General features: G+C 44.0%; 1 protein-coding gene across 1 annotated transcript in view; it reads right to left on the bottom strand.

The window, feature by feature from the left end:
- Nucleotides 1–15,633, bottom strand: part of LOC124722375 (UDP-xylose and UDP-N-acetylglucosamine transporter) — a 35,063-nt gene extending 19,430 nt beyond the window's left edge. Inside the window, exons 1-4 of the mRNA XM_047247550.1 lie at nucleotides 15,433–15,633; nucleotides 13,232–13,345; nucleotides 9,812–9,914; nucleotides 9,416–9,547 (exon numbers count right to left, since the gene is read on the bottom strand). Coding sequence (XP_047103506.1) covers nucleotides 9,416–9,547; nucleotides 9,812–9,914; nucleotides 13,232–13,345; nucleotides 15,433–15,509 — 426 coding nt within the window. The 5' untranslated portion in view covers nucleotides 15,510–15,633. The remainder of the gene's footprint in view (nucleotides 1–9,415; nucleotides 9,548–9,811; nucleotides 9,915–13,231; nucleotides 13,346–15,432) is intronic.
- Nucleotides 15,634–16,207: the final 574 nt, after the last annotated feature.

Raw genomic sequence — 16,207 nt, 5'->3', positions numbered from 1 at the left:
CATAGTCTCCTTAAGGGCACACAGTTTGTTGTGCACACTGAGATTATCCCAAAGCTGAAAAACCTTGGGTGTAATAATGATGGCAGGTCAGTTACAGGGATGCCGATCTCCATAAGCGGTTTCCGCATAGCCTGTTGGGCCAGCCTGTCGGCAAGTTCATTTCCTGGGATTCTGAAGTGGCCTGGGGTCCACACAAACATCATGGAACGACTGGACCATTCCAGGGCATCGATGGACTCCTAGATGGTCACTACCAAAGGATGGCGGGGGTAGCATTGGTCGATAGCTCGTAGGCTGCTCAAGGAGTCAGTACACAGAAGAAACAACTCGCCAGGGCATGAGCAGATGCGCTCAAGAGCACGAGAAACGGCAGTCAGCTCTGCAGTGAAAACACTGCAGCCATCTGGCAAGGAGTGCTGTTCAATATGCCCTCTATGAACATACACGAAGTCAACATGACCCTCAGCCATCGAGTCATCAGTGTAAACCACTTTATTGTGCCAGTACATGTCAAGAATCGAGAGGAAGTGACAGCAAGAGCCATGTGAAAGGTCCAGGCAAAGCTTTGGCCTAGGTGTACACCCTGTAGATGTACATGAATGGACCACAAGTATAGGTGGTAAAGGCAAGGACTCCACTTCATACAGAAGAGATTGGACGCAAACCACAATCTTAAGCCCTGACCTGGGCCTCCGATGTGGAAGATGAACCGCCATGGATGGGGAAAGGAGACAGTAATTCAGATGCTCAGGAGAACGATGAATGTGTGCAACATAACTGGTGAGCAGTTGTGCACGCCTGACCTTCAATGGAGGGACTCCGGTCCCCACCAGGACACTGGTCACCGGACTCATCCTAAAAGCTCCTGTTGCCAGTCGAACGCCACAGTGGTGCACTGGGTTGAGTAAATGCAATGCTAAGGGTGCCGCCGAACCATAAACCAGATTCGCATAGTTAAGCTGAGATTGAACAAGGGCTGTGTAGAGCCATCTGCACCCCAGTTGGTGTTGCTCAGGCAGTGGAGGGCACTGAGGTGCTGCCAGCACTTCCGCTTCAGCTGACGAAGATGAGGAAGCCATTTCAATCAGGTATCGAAAACCAATTCTAAGAATTGATATGTCTCCACTACAGTGAGTGAATTGTCATTAAGGTAAAGTTCTGGTTCTTGATGGACGGTATGACGCCAACAGAAATGAATGACACATGACTTCACGACTGAAAACTGCAACAGCTGCTGCTATACCGTTAATGGCCACTAAAAATAGACGTACACTCAATACAGAGCCCTGTGGGTCCCCATTCTCCTGGGTATGGGGGGGGGGGGGGAACTATGGGAGGCACCAACTTGGACACGGAAAGTAAGGAGTGATGGGAAATTCTAGGTAAAAATCAGGAGTGGGCCCTTGAGACCCCACTCATATAACATAGCAAGGATATGATGTCTCCAGTTGTGTCGTAGGCTTTTCGTAAATCAAAATAGACGGCAACCAGGTGTTGGCGTCTGGAAAAGGCTGTTTGGATGGCAGACTCAAGGGAAACTAGATTATAAACAGTAGAGCAACCCTGGCAGAAACTGCCCTGGCATGGAGCCAGTAGGCCATGTGACTCCAGCATCAAACAACTGCTGACTTACCATACATTCTAACAGCTTACAAAGAATGTTGGTGAGGCTGATGGTGCGATAGCTATCCAGATCAAGCGAGTTTTTACTGGGTTTGAGCACTGTAATGATGGTGCTCTCCCACCACTGTGCTGGAAAGATGCCATCGCACCAGATCTGGTTGAAGATGACGAGGAGACGTCACTTGCAGTTGGACGAGAGATGTCTGATCATTTGGCTCTGGATCCTATCTGGCCCAGGAGCTGTGTCAGGGCAGTGTGCAAGGACGCTGAGGAGCTCCCACTCTGTAAATGGAGCATTACTGGATTCACTGCAATGGTCGGTAAACAAGAGGGCTTTCCCTTCCATCCGCTGCTTGAGGGTGCGAAATGCTGGGGGTAATTCTCTGACGCAGAGGCCCGAGCATAGTGCTTGGCAATTGCTTTTGCGTCTGTAGATAACATGCCATTGATATCAATGCCAGTAACACACATGGAGTCTGGTACCTACAAACACATCTGATCTTTGTCCAGACTGTGGAAGGTGACATATGACACCCAATGGTTGAGACGTATCTCTCCCAACACACCTGTTTCTGTCTTTTTATAAGCTGGCGAACCTGGGCCTGGAGCCATTTAAAAGCTATTAGGTGCTCTAGGGAAGGGTGCCACTTGTGTCACTGTAGAGCTCGCCGATGCTCCTTAATGGCCTCCGCAATTTCAGGCGAGCACCAAGGTACTGACTTTGGCCGGTGGCACCCTACAGAACAAGAGATCGTGTTTTCCGCCGCAGAAATGATTGTCCTAGTGACCTGCTCAACTGCCACATCGATGGTACCATGTGGGGGAGATTCAATGGTGACAGCAGAGGTAAAAGCTTCCCAGTCTGCCTTGTCTAAAGCCCATCTTGGTAGACGTCCAGGGGAATGGTGCTGGGGGAGTGACAGGAAGATGGGAAAGCGGTAACTACCATGCAAGTCATCGTGGGCTCTCCAGTGGACGGATGGGAGAAGTCCTGGGCAGCAGAGGGATAAATCAATGGCTGAGTAAGTGCAATGAGCCATACTGAAATGTGTGGGGGTCCCAGTATTTAAGAGGCAGAGGTTGAGTTGAGACAGGAAAGTTTCAACGTCTCTACCTCGAGCAGTAAGCACAGTGCCACCCCTCAAGGGGTTATGGGCGTTAAAATCTCCCAGAAGTAAGAAAGGTTTAGGGAGTTGTTGAATCAGTGCAGCCAATGCATTCAGTGGTACTGCACCATCTGGAGGAAGATATACAGGGCTATTACAAATGATTGAAGCGATTTCATAAATTCACTGTAGCTCCATTCATTGACATATGGTCACGACACACTACAGATACGTAGAAAAACTCAAACTTTTGTTCGGCTGACTCGCACATCAGGTTTCTGCCGCCAGAGCGCTCGAGAGCGCAATGAGACAAAATGGCGACAGGAGCCGAGAAAGCGTATGTCGTGCTTGAAATGCACTCACATCAGTCAATCATAACAGTGCAACGACACTTCAGGACGAAGTTCAACAAAGATCCACCAACTGCTAACTCCATTCGGCGATGGTATGCGCAGTTTAAAGCTTCTGGATGCCTCTGTAAGGGGAAATCAATGGGTCGGCCTGCAGTGAGCGAAGAAACGGTTGAACGCGTGCGGGCAAGTTTAATGCGTAGCCCGCGGAAGTCGACGAATAAAGCAAGCAGGGAACTAAACGTACCACAGCCGACGGTTTGGAAAATCTTACGGAAAAGGCTAAAGCAGAAGCATTTCTTAAACAGGAAATTGGAAAACCGATGGATCGGTCGTGGTGGAGATCACGATCAACAATTCATGTCATGGCCTCCACGCTCTCCCGACTTAACCCCATGCGATTTCTTTCTGTGGGGTTATGTGAAAGATTCAGTGTTTAAACTTCCTCTACCATGAAACATGCCAGAACTGCGAGCTCGAATCAACGATGCTTTCGAACTCATTGATGGGGACATGCTGCGCCGAGTGTGGGAGGAACTTTATTATCGGCTTGATGTCTGCCGAATCACTAAAGGGGCACATATCGAACATTTGTGAATGCCTAAAAAAACTTTTTGAGTTTTTGCATGTGTGTGCAAAGCATTCTGAAAATATCTCAAATAATAAAGTTATTGTAGAGCTGTGAAATCGCTTCAATCATTTGTAATAACCCTGTACATTGCAGACAGTTATTTCTGCATCGTCCTTATCCTAATAGCCACAGCTTCAAGAGGGGTTTGAAGGGGCAAAGGTTCACTGCATACTGAGTTCAGGACATAGACACAAACCCCACCTGACGCCCTATTATAGTCGCTACAGTTCTTGTGATATCCCCTACAGCTGCAAAGGGCAAGGGGTCCACATTGCCGGGAACCAGGTTTCCTGGAGGGCAATGCAGAAAGGAGGTGTAAAGCTTATCAGTTGCCGTAGCTCAGCCAGGTGGTGTAAAAAACCGCAGCAATTCCACTGGATGATGACGTTATCGTGAAGCTGGGAAGGCATGAAGCATGTAAGTAGTCAGGTTACACCTCAGGGTCACCTCCTGCCACTGATTGAGTGTGTGTATCCATACCTATTGTGGATGAGACATCAGTGAGAACCAGGTCCTCAGGGGATGCTGAGATCTCCACCTCATGCACAATTGCAGAACTGGCAGGGAGCGGTGGTGCTGGGGCCACTGGAGGGTCCTTTTTCTTAGCAGATTTCTTTGTTTGCTTGCCCTCTTGCTTCCCTTTAGGGGCTTGCTGGGAGGACTTCTCTGAAGTAGCTTCAGGCATGGAGGAAGACCATGAAGCTCTTTGTCCAGCAGCTTTTGGCTCCTTTAGCCACTGGCAAGTGTCTGCTGTGGCACTAGTGGACCTTGGGAGAGAGGCATTACTGGACCTTGGGAGAGAGGGTCCCCAGGTACCCCTTCCGCACGAGAGGAGCCAGAGGAGGCTGCTGCTTTCTGTTGCTTCTCTGGCTACGGGGGGAGGGGGGCGGGTGCGGGGGGGGGGGGGGACTTAAGTCCTCTTTGTTTGGTGAGGGGGGGGGGGCAGGGGGGGAGGCCTTGCTCCTGAAGTACTCTGGGAGCAACGGAAGGAGATTTTCCCCTTACCACCAAGGGGGCAGAGGTATTCTGTAGGCCTGGGGTGCCCACTGTTTGTGGCACAGAGAGTGGTATGACTGGTACTTGTAATGGTGATGGTAATGTAGCTGCAGCGTATATGGACATCAACCGAAAGGGGTGCAATCGGGTAAGTCAACCAGTCCAGGGTCTTGTACTCCATGATTTTCCACTCCTTTTGGAGTACTGTGCAGTCTGGCGAGCAGAGGGAGTGCTGCTCCCCGCAATTGGTACAAGTGGGAGGAGGAGCACTGGGAGCATCTGGATGCAGTGTATGTCCGCAGTCTAGACATGTGGCACTGGAAGTGCAGCAAAAAGGTATGTGCCTGAATTTCCAGCACTTAAAGCACAGCATAGGGGGAGGGACGTATAGTTTAACGTCACAGCGGTAAACCATCACCTTGACCTTTCAGGCAATGAATCACCCCCAAAGGCCAAGATGAAGGCACCGGTACCAACCCCGTAGTCTTTGGGTCCCCTGTAAAGGCGCTGGATGAAATGACCACCCTGCCGTTCTAGATTGGCACAGAGCTCGTCATCAGACTGCAAGAGGAGGTAGCAATGGAAAATAATCCCCTGGACTATGTAGAGGTTTTTATGGGGAGTGACGGAAACAGGAATATCACCCAGCAGGTCACAAGCGAGTCACGCCCAGGATTGGGCTGGGGATGCTGTCTGGATCCAGATGGCACTGCTTCTCATCTTCGACAGTGCTGTCACTTCCCCAAACTTATCCTCAAGATGTTCAACAAAAATTTGAGGCTTCATAGGTAGAAAGGAGTCCCCGTCCATTCTACTACAGACTAAATACCAAGGTGAATACGGCTCTCATCATTCTGTAGCCCTACATTCGTCCCATGGTGTGGTGAAGGAGGGAAAGGAGTTAGGGTCATATCTGTCAGCATTGTACTTGATGTTGCCCTTCTTAGAGGCTACTGGCGTCGTACAGTCACCAGCAAGAAATGACTTACTCTGCTTCATTACGGGTCATCTGCCCTGATGCCACCCACTCTGATCAGGGGCTCTCCCCACGGGCGCCTAGCAACCACAGCAAAGGCTACCTTGGGTGATGGCTATTGCCGAGATTCTTGATGCCCCAGGAAGACAGGCATCTACTCTTTGGCATACATGGGGAGTTTACAGCTCAGGCATCAGCAGTGCGATCCCTGTGTTGTCAGGGGGCTACCACCAAATAGGTACATGAAAGCCCCACCACAACAGACTGGCTACTGTGCTGGGTATTGGGCACAGAGAAATACAATACTGTCATGGGGGCGAAAGAGGACAGGAGACAACGGAAGAAGATGACATACCCCAGAAAGTGTCCTTGCCCAAATACACTCCTGGAAATTGAAATAAGAACACCGTGAATTCATTGTCCCAGGAAGGGGAAACTTTATTGACACATTCCTGGGGTCAGATACATCACATGATCACACTGACAGAACCACAGGCACATAGACACAGGCAACAGAGCATGCACAATGTCGGCACTAGTACAGTGTATATCCAACTTTCGCATCAATGCAGGCTGCTATTCTCCCATGGAGACGATCGTAGAGATGCTGGATGTAGTCCTGTGGAACGGCTTGCCATGCCATTTCCACCTGGCGCCTCAGTTGGACCAGCGTTCGTGCTGGACGTGCAGACCGCGTGAGACGACGCTTCATCCAGTCCCAAACATGCTCAATGGGGGACAGATCCGGAGATCTTGCTGGCCAGGGTAGTTGACTTACACCTTCTAGAGCACGTTGGGTGGCACGGGATACATGCGGACGTGCATTGTCCTGTTGGAACAGCAAGTTCCCTTGCCGGTCTAGGAATGGTAGAACGATGGGTTCGATGACGGTTTGGATGTACCGTGCACTATTCAGTCTCCCCTCGACGATCACCAGTGGTGTACGGCCAGTGTAGGAGATCGCTCCCCACACCATGATGCCGGGTGTTGGCCCTGTGTGCCTCGGTCGTATGCAGTCCTGATTGTGGCGCTCACCTGCACGGCGCCAAACACGCATACGACCATCATTGGCACCAAGGCAGAAGCGACTCTCATCGCTGAAGACGACACGTCTCCATTCGTCCCTCCATTCACGCCTGTCGCGTCACCACTGGAGGCGGGCTGGACGATGTTGGGGCGTGAGCGGAAGACGGCCTAACGGTGTGCGGGACCGTAGCCCAGCTTCATGGAGACGGTTGCGATTGGTCCTCGCTGATACCCCAGGAGCAACAGTGTCCCTAATTTGCTGGGAAGTGGCGGTGTGGTCCCCTACGGCACTGCGTAGGATCCTACGGTCTTGGCGTGCATCCGTGCGTCGCTGCGGTCCGGTCCCAGGTCGACGGGCACGTGCACCTTCCGCCGACCACTGGCGACAACATCGATGTACTGTGGAGACCTCATGCCCCACGTGTTGAGCAATTCGGCGGTACGTCCACCCGGCCTCCTGCATGCCCACTATACGCCCTCGCTCAAAGTCCGTCAACTGCACATACGGTTCACGTCCACGCTGTCGCGGCATGCTACCAGTGTTAAAGACTGCGATGGAGCTCCGTATGCCACGGCCAACTGGCTGACACTGGCGGCGGCGGTGCACAAATGCTGCGCAGCTAGCGCCATTCGACGGCCAACACCGCGGTTCCTGGTGTGTCCGCTGTGCCGTGCGTGTGATCATTGCTTGTACAGCCCTCTCGCAGTGTCCGGAGCAAGTATGGTGGGTCTGACACACCGGTGTCAATGTGTTCTTTTTTCCATTTCCAGGAGTGTAGTTGAATTGCAGGTGGAGATGCAAAGCAATGACAAGGGGTTCAGAAGATTGAATCTAAGGGCACTGTGGATAACTCAAGCACCACGCAAGGTGTCGTACCCATATGGCCTGCACTTCTGTAGAATTTGGAAAGTGGCAGGTCAAACCATAAACTGGGACCTAAAGTTATAGGGTCCAAAAGTGTGAGACTCCTTTTAGTCGTCTCTTATGACAGGCAGGGATACCTTGAGCCTATTCTAACTCCCGGACCCGCAGAAGGATACCACACAGTGATACGTCCCTATGCAGAAGAACTTCATGAACGTTCATGGGCAGTGACGATCCCCCAATAAGACAATTGTGTGTGCTCTACCCCTGTGAGAATAATATGTGCTTCATCACTTCCCAAAATTTTCCAAAGCCACACGTCATCAACTTCAACTTCAGAGTCTTCTGGAATGTCTGTCACGTGGCAAAGGTTGGCGAGTAATGAGAAGTTTGTATGGATAACATTTCACAACTGTTTCCAGCACTTTTAGAATGGTGGACCACAGAATGTTCAGCTGTCAGGACAAAGCTAATGCACAGCTTGAAGATCGCATGTTACGCCCAGCATTCTCAGCCATGGCAATAGTGACTTTTTCAACAATTCATGGCACTGTTGGCTGACTGCCTCTTCCAGGGGCAATTTCCTAACCACCAATTAATTCACACTTCTGAATAGCATTCTTCAACTCCGCTGCAAAAAGAAGACCTTTCTGTATTCCTTTAATGCACCAATATTTGTGACGAGTGGCAGTCTGATAAAACAGCTTTAGGAGTAAAGCTCTGCTCACCTTGTCCAGACCGATGTTGACTGACTTCTTGTGTTTCAACCCAATCTCCCCACAGTAGTACCAGTGCCTAAAGGCACATCTTGACACTAACAATACTAACAAAGCAAATCTAGCAGTGAGTCTGGACATCATTCCCATAAAGCTGTGTACCCAAATGGTAAATAGTTTTCCGTCTAAAGTGGCTAACATAGTGCAAGTACAATTACTCATGCTCTGTACTGAGAACAAGAATGGTCCCATCACACTTTCCTGTGGCACTCCTGATGAAGTTCTTGTCTCTGATAATGTATAACTAATTCTTAAGTTGTGAAAAACAAGCCTACCACAGTCCAGTGCCCAAGAATAATCAATAAAATTCTGCTTATCTGGTATGCATACTACTCCCTAAACATTATTCCATGTGTCTTCTGGCTGCTGCACAGCTCAATTTTTTTAAACTGTTGCTTACTTTTTGACAGAGAGAGGAGGGGGTTGTGTGTGTCTTAATATCAATTACTTTTCAGAAACTAACGTGCTGGATGAACTACACATAATAAAATACAAGACATCAATCGGTGACAGAAAAACATCATAATGCAGTTAAAACACTGAAGGAGTTGATTAGAGAAAACACTACACAGATAAAGTACTGAGCGACACAAAATAATGAAGTGGTATAGGAAGACAGATGAAAACTGAATACCTAAAGGAAAGTAGTTCCTTGATACAGCTGTTTTGGAGTAACAATTACAAAATGAAACAACAAAAGATGATGAATGCTCCTAGTAAGGTAAAATAACCTGGGAATTACTGTTCTAAACAAACCCAACATGAAAAATCGAAAAAAAATCTACGTAGTACATGGTGAAGTAATCTACCAGTGAACAATAGCATTGCATTCAGCAGGAAATCTTTTGGCCATGCTAAGAATTTCTTATCCAAAGATGCACAAATCATTAATTTAATTTAAACTCTGCACATTATCACAATAATGGGTTATTTTGTAATATAAACAACTGTTACCTATTTTATTATTCCAATGAAAAATGTGTGGCTATAACTTTCTACAAAAAAATTACTTAAAACAGCAGAATATATACATAAACATTTATCTGTATAACAGGATGAAACTTACCACTTCCTTACCAGAAACCACTGTGCACATAACTATTCCAAACGTAATCATGAAGACCGACAGATATTTTGAAAATGTGTATTTTTTCTTCAAAATTATAATTCCCATAATCATGTTTGCTATCAGAGAGCCCTGTAATATGAAAAAAAAAAAACTATATAAGAATCCATGCATGAATGTAACAGTAATTACTAGGAAGGAAAAATCAAACAGTGACATTAATGAATTATGAATATAATCATCATTGAATCTTCACAGAAGAGAAATTTGAGGAGAGTGCAAATTTAATTTTAATAGGTATATTAAAAATGATGGATTTTTTTTATTTCAGCATTTAATTAACTGGAATATTGCAACAAAATATTAAAACTAAAGCTAAGGTCTGTCTTTACTTACAGCTCTAAATATCATGTGCAAAGGCATGGGAATGTTGAAATTAAACGCATAGTTGTTGCAGAGGTTGGCAATGAAAAACATTGCAACTAGAATACTGTAATCTCTGAAAGAAAAAAACAAAGCAATTAGAAAATCTAAGGTACCCTAACACTTAGAAAAGTAAACCAAGACTATAATCACAAACACCAACTGCTATACAAATGGTAACATTACACACACTAGTGATTTCTGTACATGATGTTGCCACATACAATACCACAGAATACTCATACCTTTCAATCTACTATGTGTGACAATGTATTCTATTCTATCTTCCAAAAGTGATCTTACAGGATGATCACTCTTAAGGCTCTGAAAAACTAATGAATCACAGGTAAGTTTCTGATCATACTGTTTTAATAGGGATAGACTTCAATTAACCAGCCACAAAATGGGAGTCGTGTGATTAAAAGTGGTACCAGAGGCAGTGATTCATGTGAGATTATTCTGAATATACTATTGTGAAGAATACTTCAAGCAACAAAGAACAAACCTGTAAGGGAAATATTTTTAACCCCCAATCAATAAACAGATCCACACTTTTGAATCAATTAACTGGAAGAGTATCAGTTGGCACAAAGCCATTGTAGCATTGATGACAAAGCGTTACAAGACAAGTTAAGACAGGTAGGAAAATATTTTTGCTAAGTAAGGAGAACAGGAAACAAATTGCAGAGTACCTGAGCAGTCAACATATAATATTCAGCTCTGGGGATGGAAGTGTGGAGCACAAATGGATGAAATTCAAAAGGATTGTACTATACATTTCAGATCAGTACATACTGAGCTAATGTTGGGAAACACCCACATTGGCTCAACAAGGGTGTTAGAAAGTTTCTACAAAAACAAAGAATGTAATCACAGATTTAATCAAAGTCAAAGTCTTTTTGGCAAACAAAAGTTGATCGCATAAGAAGTGTAAGAAGAGCAATTCTAATAAAAAAATCCTAAGAAGTTTTGGTCTCAAAAACAGCCAAAAAATGGATTAAAATAATCTATTCACCTCCTCAGTGTGCAGTTTGGTACCAAAATAGAAAACACATAGAAAACAAAAATCTTAAATTCGGTCTCCTAAAATTATTTTCATAAGGTTCCTCATTTAATCAGTGCATGGACACTGAAATGACATTTACTGAGATTAGTGATCACAAATTAGTAAATCAACTAAAACTGTTCAATAGAGCAAAGGGGTCTAGAGCTACCTGTATGGTTAGCAGGGTGCATTAATGCACCACTTGCATGACATGTGGAGGTGAGTCTGACCTGATTTGAATCCACTTCGCAGATTAACGATGAGGGTTGGTGAACTGGCCAGCCTGAATGTGCTTTTTAGGTAGTTTGCCACGTGCCAGGAGGTGAATAACAGGGTGGTACCCATATTATCCCTCTGGTACATGCTACACAAACATTTAGAAAATGTTCTCACACTTTCCAGAATGAATTTTCACTCTGCAGCTGAGTGTGCACTGATGTGAAACTTCCTGGCACATTAAAATTGTGTGCCAGGGCTCAACTGTGGGACATTTGCTTTTGCAGGCAAGTGCTCTACCAACTGAGCTACGCAAGCATGACTCCCAAACCCTCCTCACATATTTACTTTTGACAGTACCTCATCTACTACCTTCCAAATTTCACAGTTCTCTTCCATAACTTTCAGGACGCACTCCTGGAGGAAAAGATACTATGGAGACATGGTTTCGCCACAGTCTGGGAGAATGTTCCAGGGCACTTGCCTGTGAAAGACAAAGGTCCCATGTTCGAGTCCCAGACTGACACACAGTTTCAATATGCAAGGGAGTTTTATTCTCACACTTGCACATAGAATTTATTCTAGAAACAGAGATATGAGTACATCTATTTCACGCTGAAAAGGGGAGAGGGGGTGGGGAGGGCATTAACAGGAGACTGATGACCCTAGGTGTTTAGTATTCTTAAACCTATCAGCAGCAGCAGATCTGGAGTTGATTAAGTACCTGTAGGATTTGACAATACGTGTGGAAAAATTTAGTCCCTATAGCAGCAGTTTATGCCATCTTACAATCCTATGTGGCATTTGGCAAATTAAGTTTCCATGATAATGATGGCCAAAACTGGTTATGATGGTTATAATGTTGGGAAATACGGAAGCGTCCGATCCCGCCCGTCTGCTTTGACCCATGACGTCACAAATATGGCGGAAACGACCATAAACCACGATTCCAATATTGCGCATATAAAGTCGTTACGTACACATTATCAGGACAAAAATAAATCGAAAAACAACCATACACACGTTCCACAAAAAGCCTAATGACACTAACGGGACAAGCGTGGGAAATAGGGGGGTTTTGGCTGGGGGCAAACTAAATATAAACAAATTTAGACACCCACCCCCATACGAAACCACGCAAAACGACGAAAAAAACCGACATCACAAAACTCCCCAAATACCACTAAACACAATATCATCTGGAATTGGACACTTCCCTTGACCTATATAGCTCAACAGCAGCTCCCGATCCCATAAACTAGGGCCTAACACTTCCCTTGACCTATATAGCTCAAAAACATCTCCCGATACAGCCACACATTGGCATCGAACACTTCTCTTGCCCTGTTATTCTTACAACATCTCCACATACAGCCGTCCCTAGTCCGAGACGCTGGAACTTTAAGTAAGCCTCATTTCTTCACAGCATACTGAACACTTCATGACTTCATCCAAAAATTCGAATAGTTGAAGAAATTTTATTAGAGACAACGCACTGTCCCCCACCATAGCAGACAACCGAAAACTGTTGACCCTGTCAGTCATATCCATACCTACCAAAGACGTAAAAAAAGCAATTTACCAAAATTCACACACGACGCCACACTCGCAAACTAAACCAAAAACATCACCTAACACACCACCAGAGAGCACCACCGATCGCATCAAAACTACACCTACAAACACGCCACTCTCAAACTAAATTCCGCGTCGTCGTGACGTCACACACCATAACAGCCTTACGTCACGGGTCAAAGCCGACGGGTGGGATCGGACGCTTCGGTCGACCCTAATGTTGTGTGATTGTGTTCAATGTTGTCTAGAGTATGGTGCTGGACCTGGACCTTGCTTTCATCTCTTCCATTACATAAATGTCAACAGGAAAGATCTGAAAGCATGACTGCCAGCTATCCACATTGCCATATATGTGGAAAACTACCAAGTTCTATGTCATAAGAAGGAATTTCTTCTTTCTGAATAGGTAAAATTGATACCTTAATTAAGAAACACATTTATATAGAGAACTACAAGGAGCATTTTGGTGTATATTACCAGTAGGTTTATGCATACATCAATTACAGGAGACAGGTTTAAACACACATCTAGTAAACTACAATACATTATTCACTTACTTTAAACCAATACTTGGCTTCTTTGTACCACATCTTGATGTAAATATAAAACCTTCTAGAGCAATAAATAAGAACTGAGAAAATGTAATTATATTCCCAGAACTTGGATCCTCCCTGAAAAATAAGTAAAACGAAGAGTCATATTATGCATTCCAGTTGCTACCATTAAAAATCTATTAAAGCTGTCTGATCACAACATTTTTAAGACAAATGAAAAATTTGAACATTGATATAGCAGAATGATATTGAACAGTTATGGATCCATATTGGCAGAGATGTTACTTAGAAAATAAATTATCAAGAATATTGTTGTGACCTTCAGTCAAGCCTAATTTGGTGCAGCACTACAAGCTAGTACATCCCGCGCAAGACTTTGCATCTCTACACAACTGCTGAAACCTCCATCTACTTGAACCTGCTTGTTGTAGTCAAGCATTAGTCTCCCCCTACAATTTTTAACCCCAACACTTGCTTCTATTACCAAATTTACTACTGCCTATTCCTTGATACCTCAGGATGTGACCCACCAATTAATCCCTTATTTGAGTCAGGTTGTGTATCAAGTTTCTCTTCTCCCAAATTTGGTTCACAACCTCCACATCAGTAATGCAACCTACCCATCTAATCTTTCATATTCTTCTGTAACACATTTCAAAAGTTTCATTTTCTTTTTGTTTGAATTGTTTATTGTCCACAAACTTCCACTGAAGGCTACATTCAACACAAATATCTTCAGAAAAGACTTTCTAACACTTAAATTTCTGTTTGATGTTAGCAAACTCCTCTTTTTTAGAAATGTATTTCTTGCTATTTTATAGCATCATAAGTTACTTTACTGCAAAAATAACAAAACTTACCTACTACTTTGATTGGTGTCCTTCCTAACATAATTCCCTCAGCAGCAGCTGATTTAATTTTACTACATGCTGTTACCCTTGCTTTGTTTTTCATAATATTCATATTACATGCTTTTTGCACCCAACAGTCTATCCATTCTATTTACCTGCTCTTCCAAGTCCTTTGCACCTCTAAAAAAATTACAATGTCACTGGCAAACATCAAAGTATTTAATTGTGTTCCCTGAATGTTAATACCATTTGCAGATTCCTCCCTTCACAGATAGACTACAACACTGTTTCACTTCCTTTTCACCTTCTGCGCACCTTTCATGAACTTTACTTCTTATAACTGCTGTCTAGGGTCTGTAACAATTGTAAACAACATTTTACTCATGCTCCCTTCACAGTTTTAAAGAATTGTCAAAACCCTTCTCTAAAGCTAGAAATGCAGTAAAGGCAGGTTTCTCTTTCTTAATTCTTGAGGTTTTAATTGCGTGCTCAAAATAGGGCAGTTATTTCATAAAGAGAGAAGTGGAATCAACCAATACAATCTTAATGCTATTTGTGATATCAACAACATGAATAGAGGAAAACTTCTATGGGACAACTGTCAGACAGGCCAACTGAAAGGTACATCACAAATTGTCATCTGAAAATTGGTGCAGTGCTAAGAAAGTTATGAAATTGTTCATACAGGCACTGTTCCCTCAAATTAATGTTTTACAGGTGCCACAACTTTCTCAAGGCCAAACAATAGCAACTGCACTCATACATAAATATAGCATTACTCTATATCTTTTAGCATAATTGCCTTTTGTAACCCCACAGATATGCTTTCCCAGTAATCAGATTGTTTCTTTTTACGTGAGCTATATGCAATTAAATGTCAGTGCCTAAGTTGATAAGAAATATGTGACATACTACTAAATCACAGATTTTTTTGAGGTGGACACGGGTGGACGGAGGTAGCTTCATTTCAATTTTGAAATCAACGATACAAGGAAACGAATCGGGACAAATGAAAATAGTAATCACCTTTGATAAAACTTGTTTTATTAACTGTGAATCAGTTCGTAGAGTATGTCACAGAACTGTCTTTAGAGTTACCTTGTCCTCCACCAAATTAGAAATTAATTACAAAACTACAACCAAGAGAAGATTCGCGGGCTATGAAAATGCTCTCAGCAGCATAACCATCATCAAAGTGCCGGGGACAGTAGGGTTACTGGACAGTATTTTTGATTTGTACAAACAGGTTACCCCATGATAACAGCAACCAATTTTTCTATAATGTCAAAGCTTATTTACAACGTTTTATGAAAGCTAATCATCCCTTACAAACTGTAATGTGATTATGCTTACTTAATAAGAAGCTCCAAAAACACGACGTTACTACAGCAACCAATAAATACAAACAAAATTGCGAGTGCGGCTTTCATCTTCAATCTTAGTGCCAAAACACGCACACGTTAAGTACCACACGTCACATCTACACACCAAAACTCCACACAGCAGAACACACACGCCACGACTAGTTTAAACACAGCTGAACCATAGTGTCTATACCCATTGCCTTCTGTTGCGTAATTCATGCCAAAGATGTCAGTACTAACAATCACACAGTCTAACATTAGAGTTGGTCATACATTACATGTTTGTGCAAACAAAGTAAGAATTCTATTGTTCACATCAGAACCCAGATATTCTTACCCTGTAGGCCTGTATTCATTTGCTAAGAGATACTTGTGAAATCGTTGATTTTTGTCTTTAATGTTTATGGATTTATAAATAATACTGATGACTTGAATTAATGGTGCTTAATGGGCGATTCACACAGTACGTCAACAGAAAGTGAAGGAACAGCGAGCGAAGTTGCTGTAAAATGCCGGTGTGTTCAAAATAGACGAAACGTCAACACAACATCACTTTCCTTAGCCAATACCGAATGGTAAAAGTGAGGTTATAATATACTATCTGAGATAACAAAAATATCAGAACATAGATCAGGATTAAGGAACTAGCCATGACACAGTTTATTAATGGCTACATATTCTTGACAAAGTTTGTCGGGTACACTGCTGAGAAGTGAAGCTACAGGAAAAGTGCCGTACACACATTTCAAAACATCTACATTTGT

This window comes from Schistocerca piceifrons, chromosome X (genome assembly GCF_021461385.2).
Source record: "Schistocerca piceifrons isolate TAMUIC-IGC-003096 chromosome X, iqSchPice1.1, whole genome shotgun sequence".
Classification (NCBI taxonomy): domain Eukaryota; kingdom Metazoa; phylum Arthropoda; class Insecta; order Orthoptera; family Acrididae; genus Schistocerca; species Schistocerca piceifrons.
The sequence above is the reverse complement of the archived record's forward strand: the minus strand, read 5'-3'. Positions and strand labels throughout refer to the sequence as shown.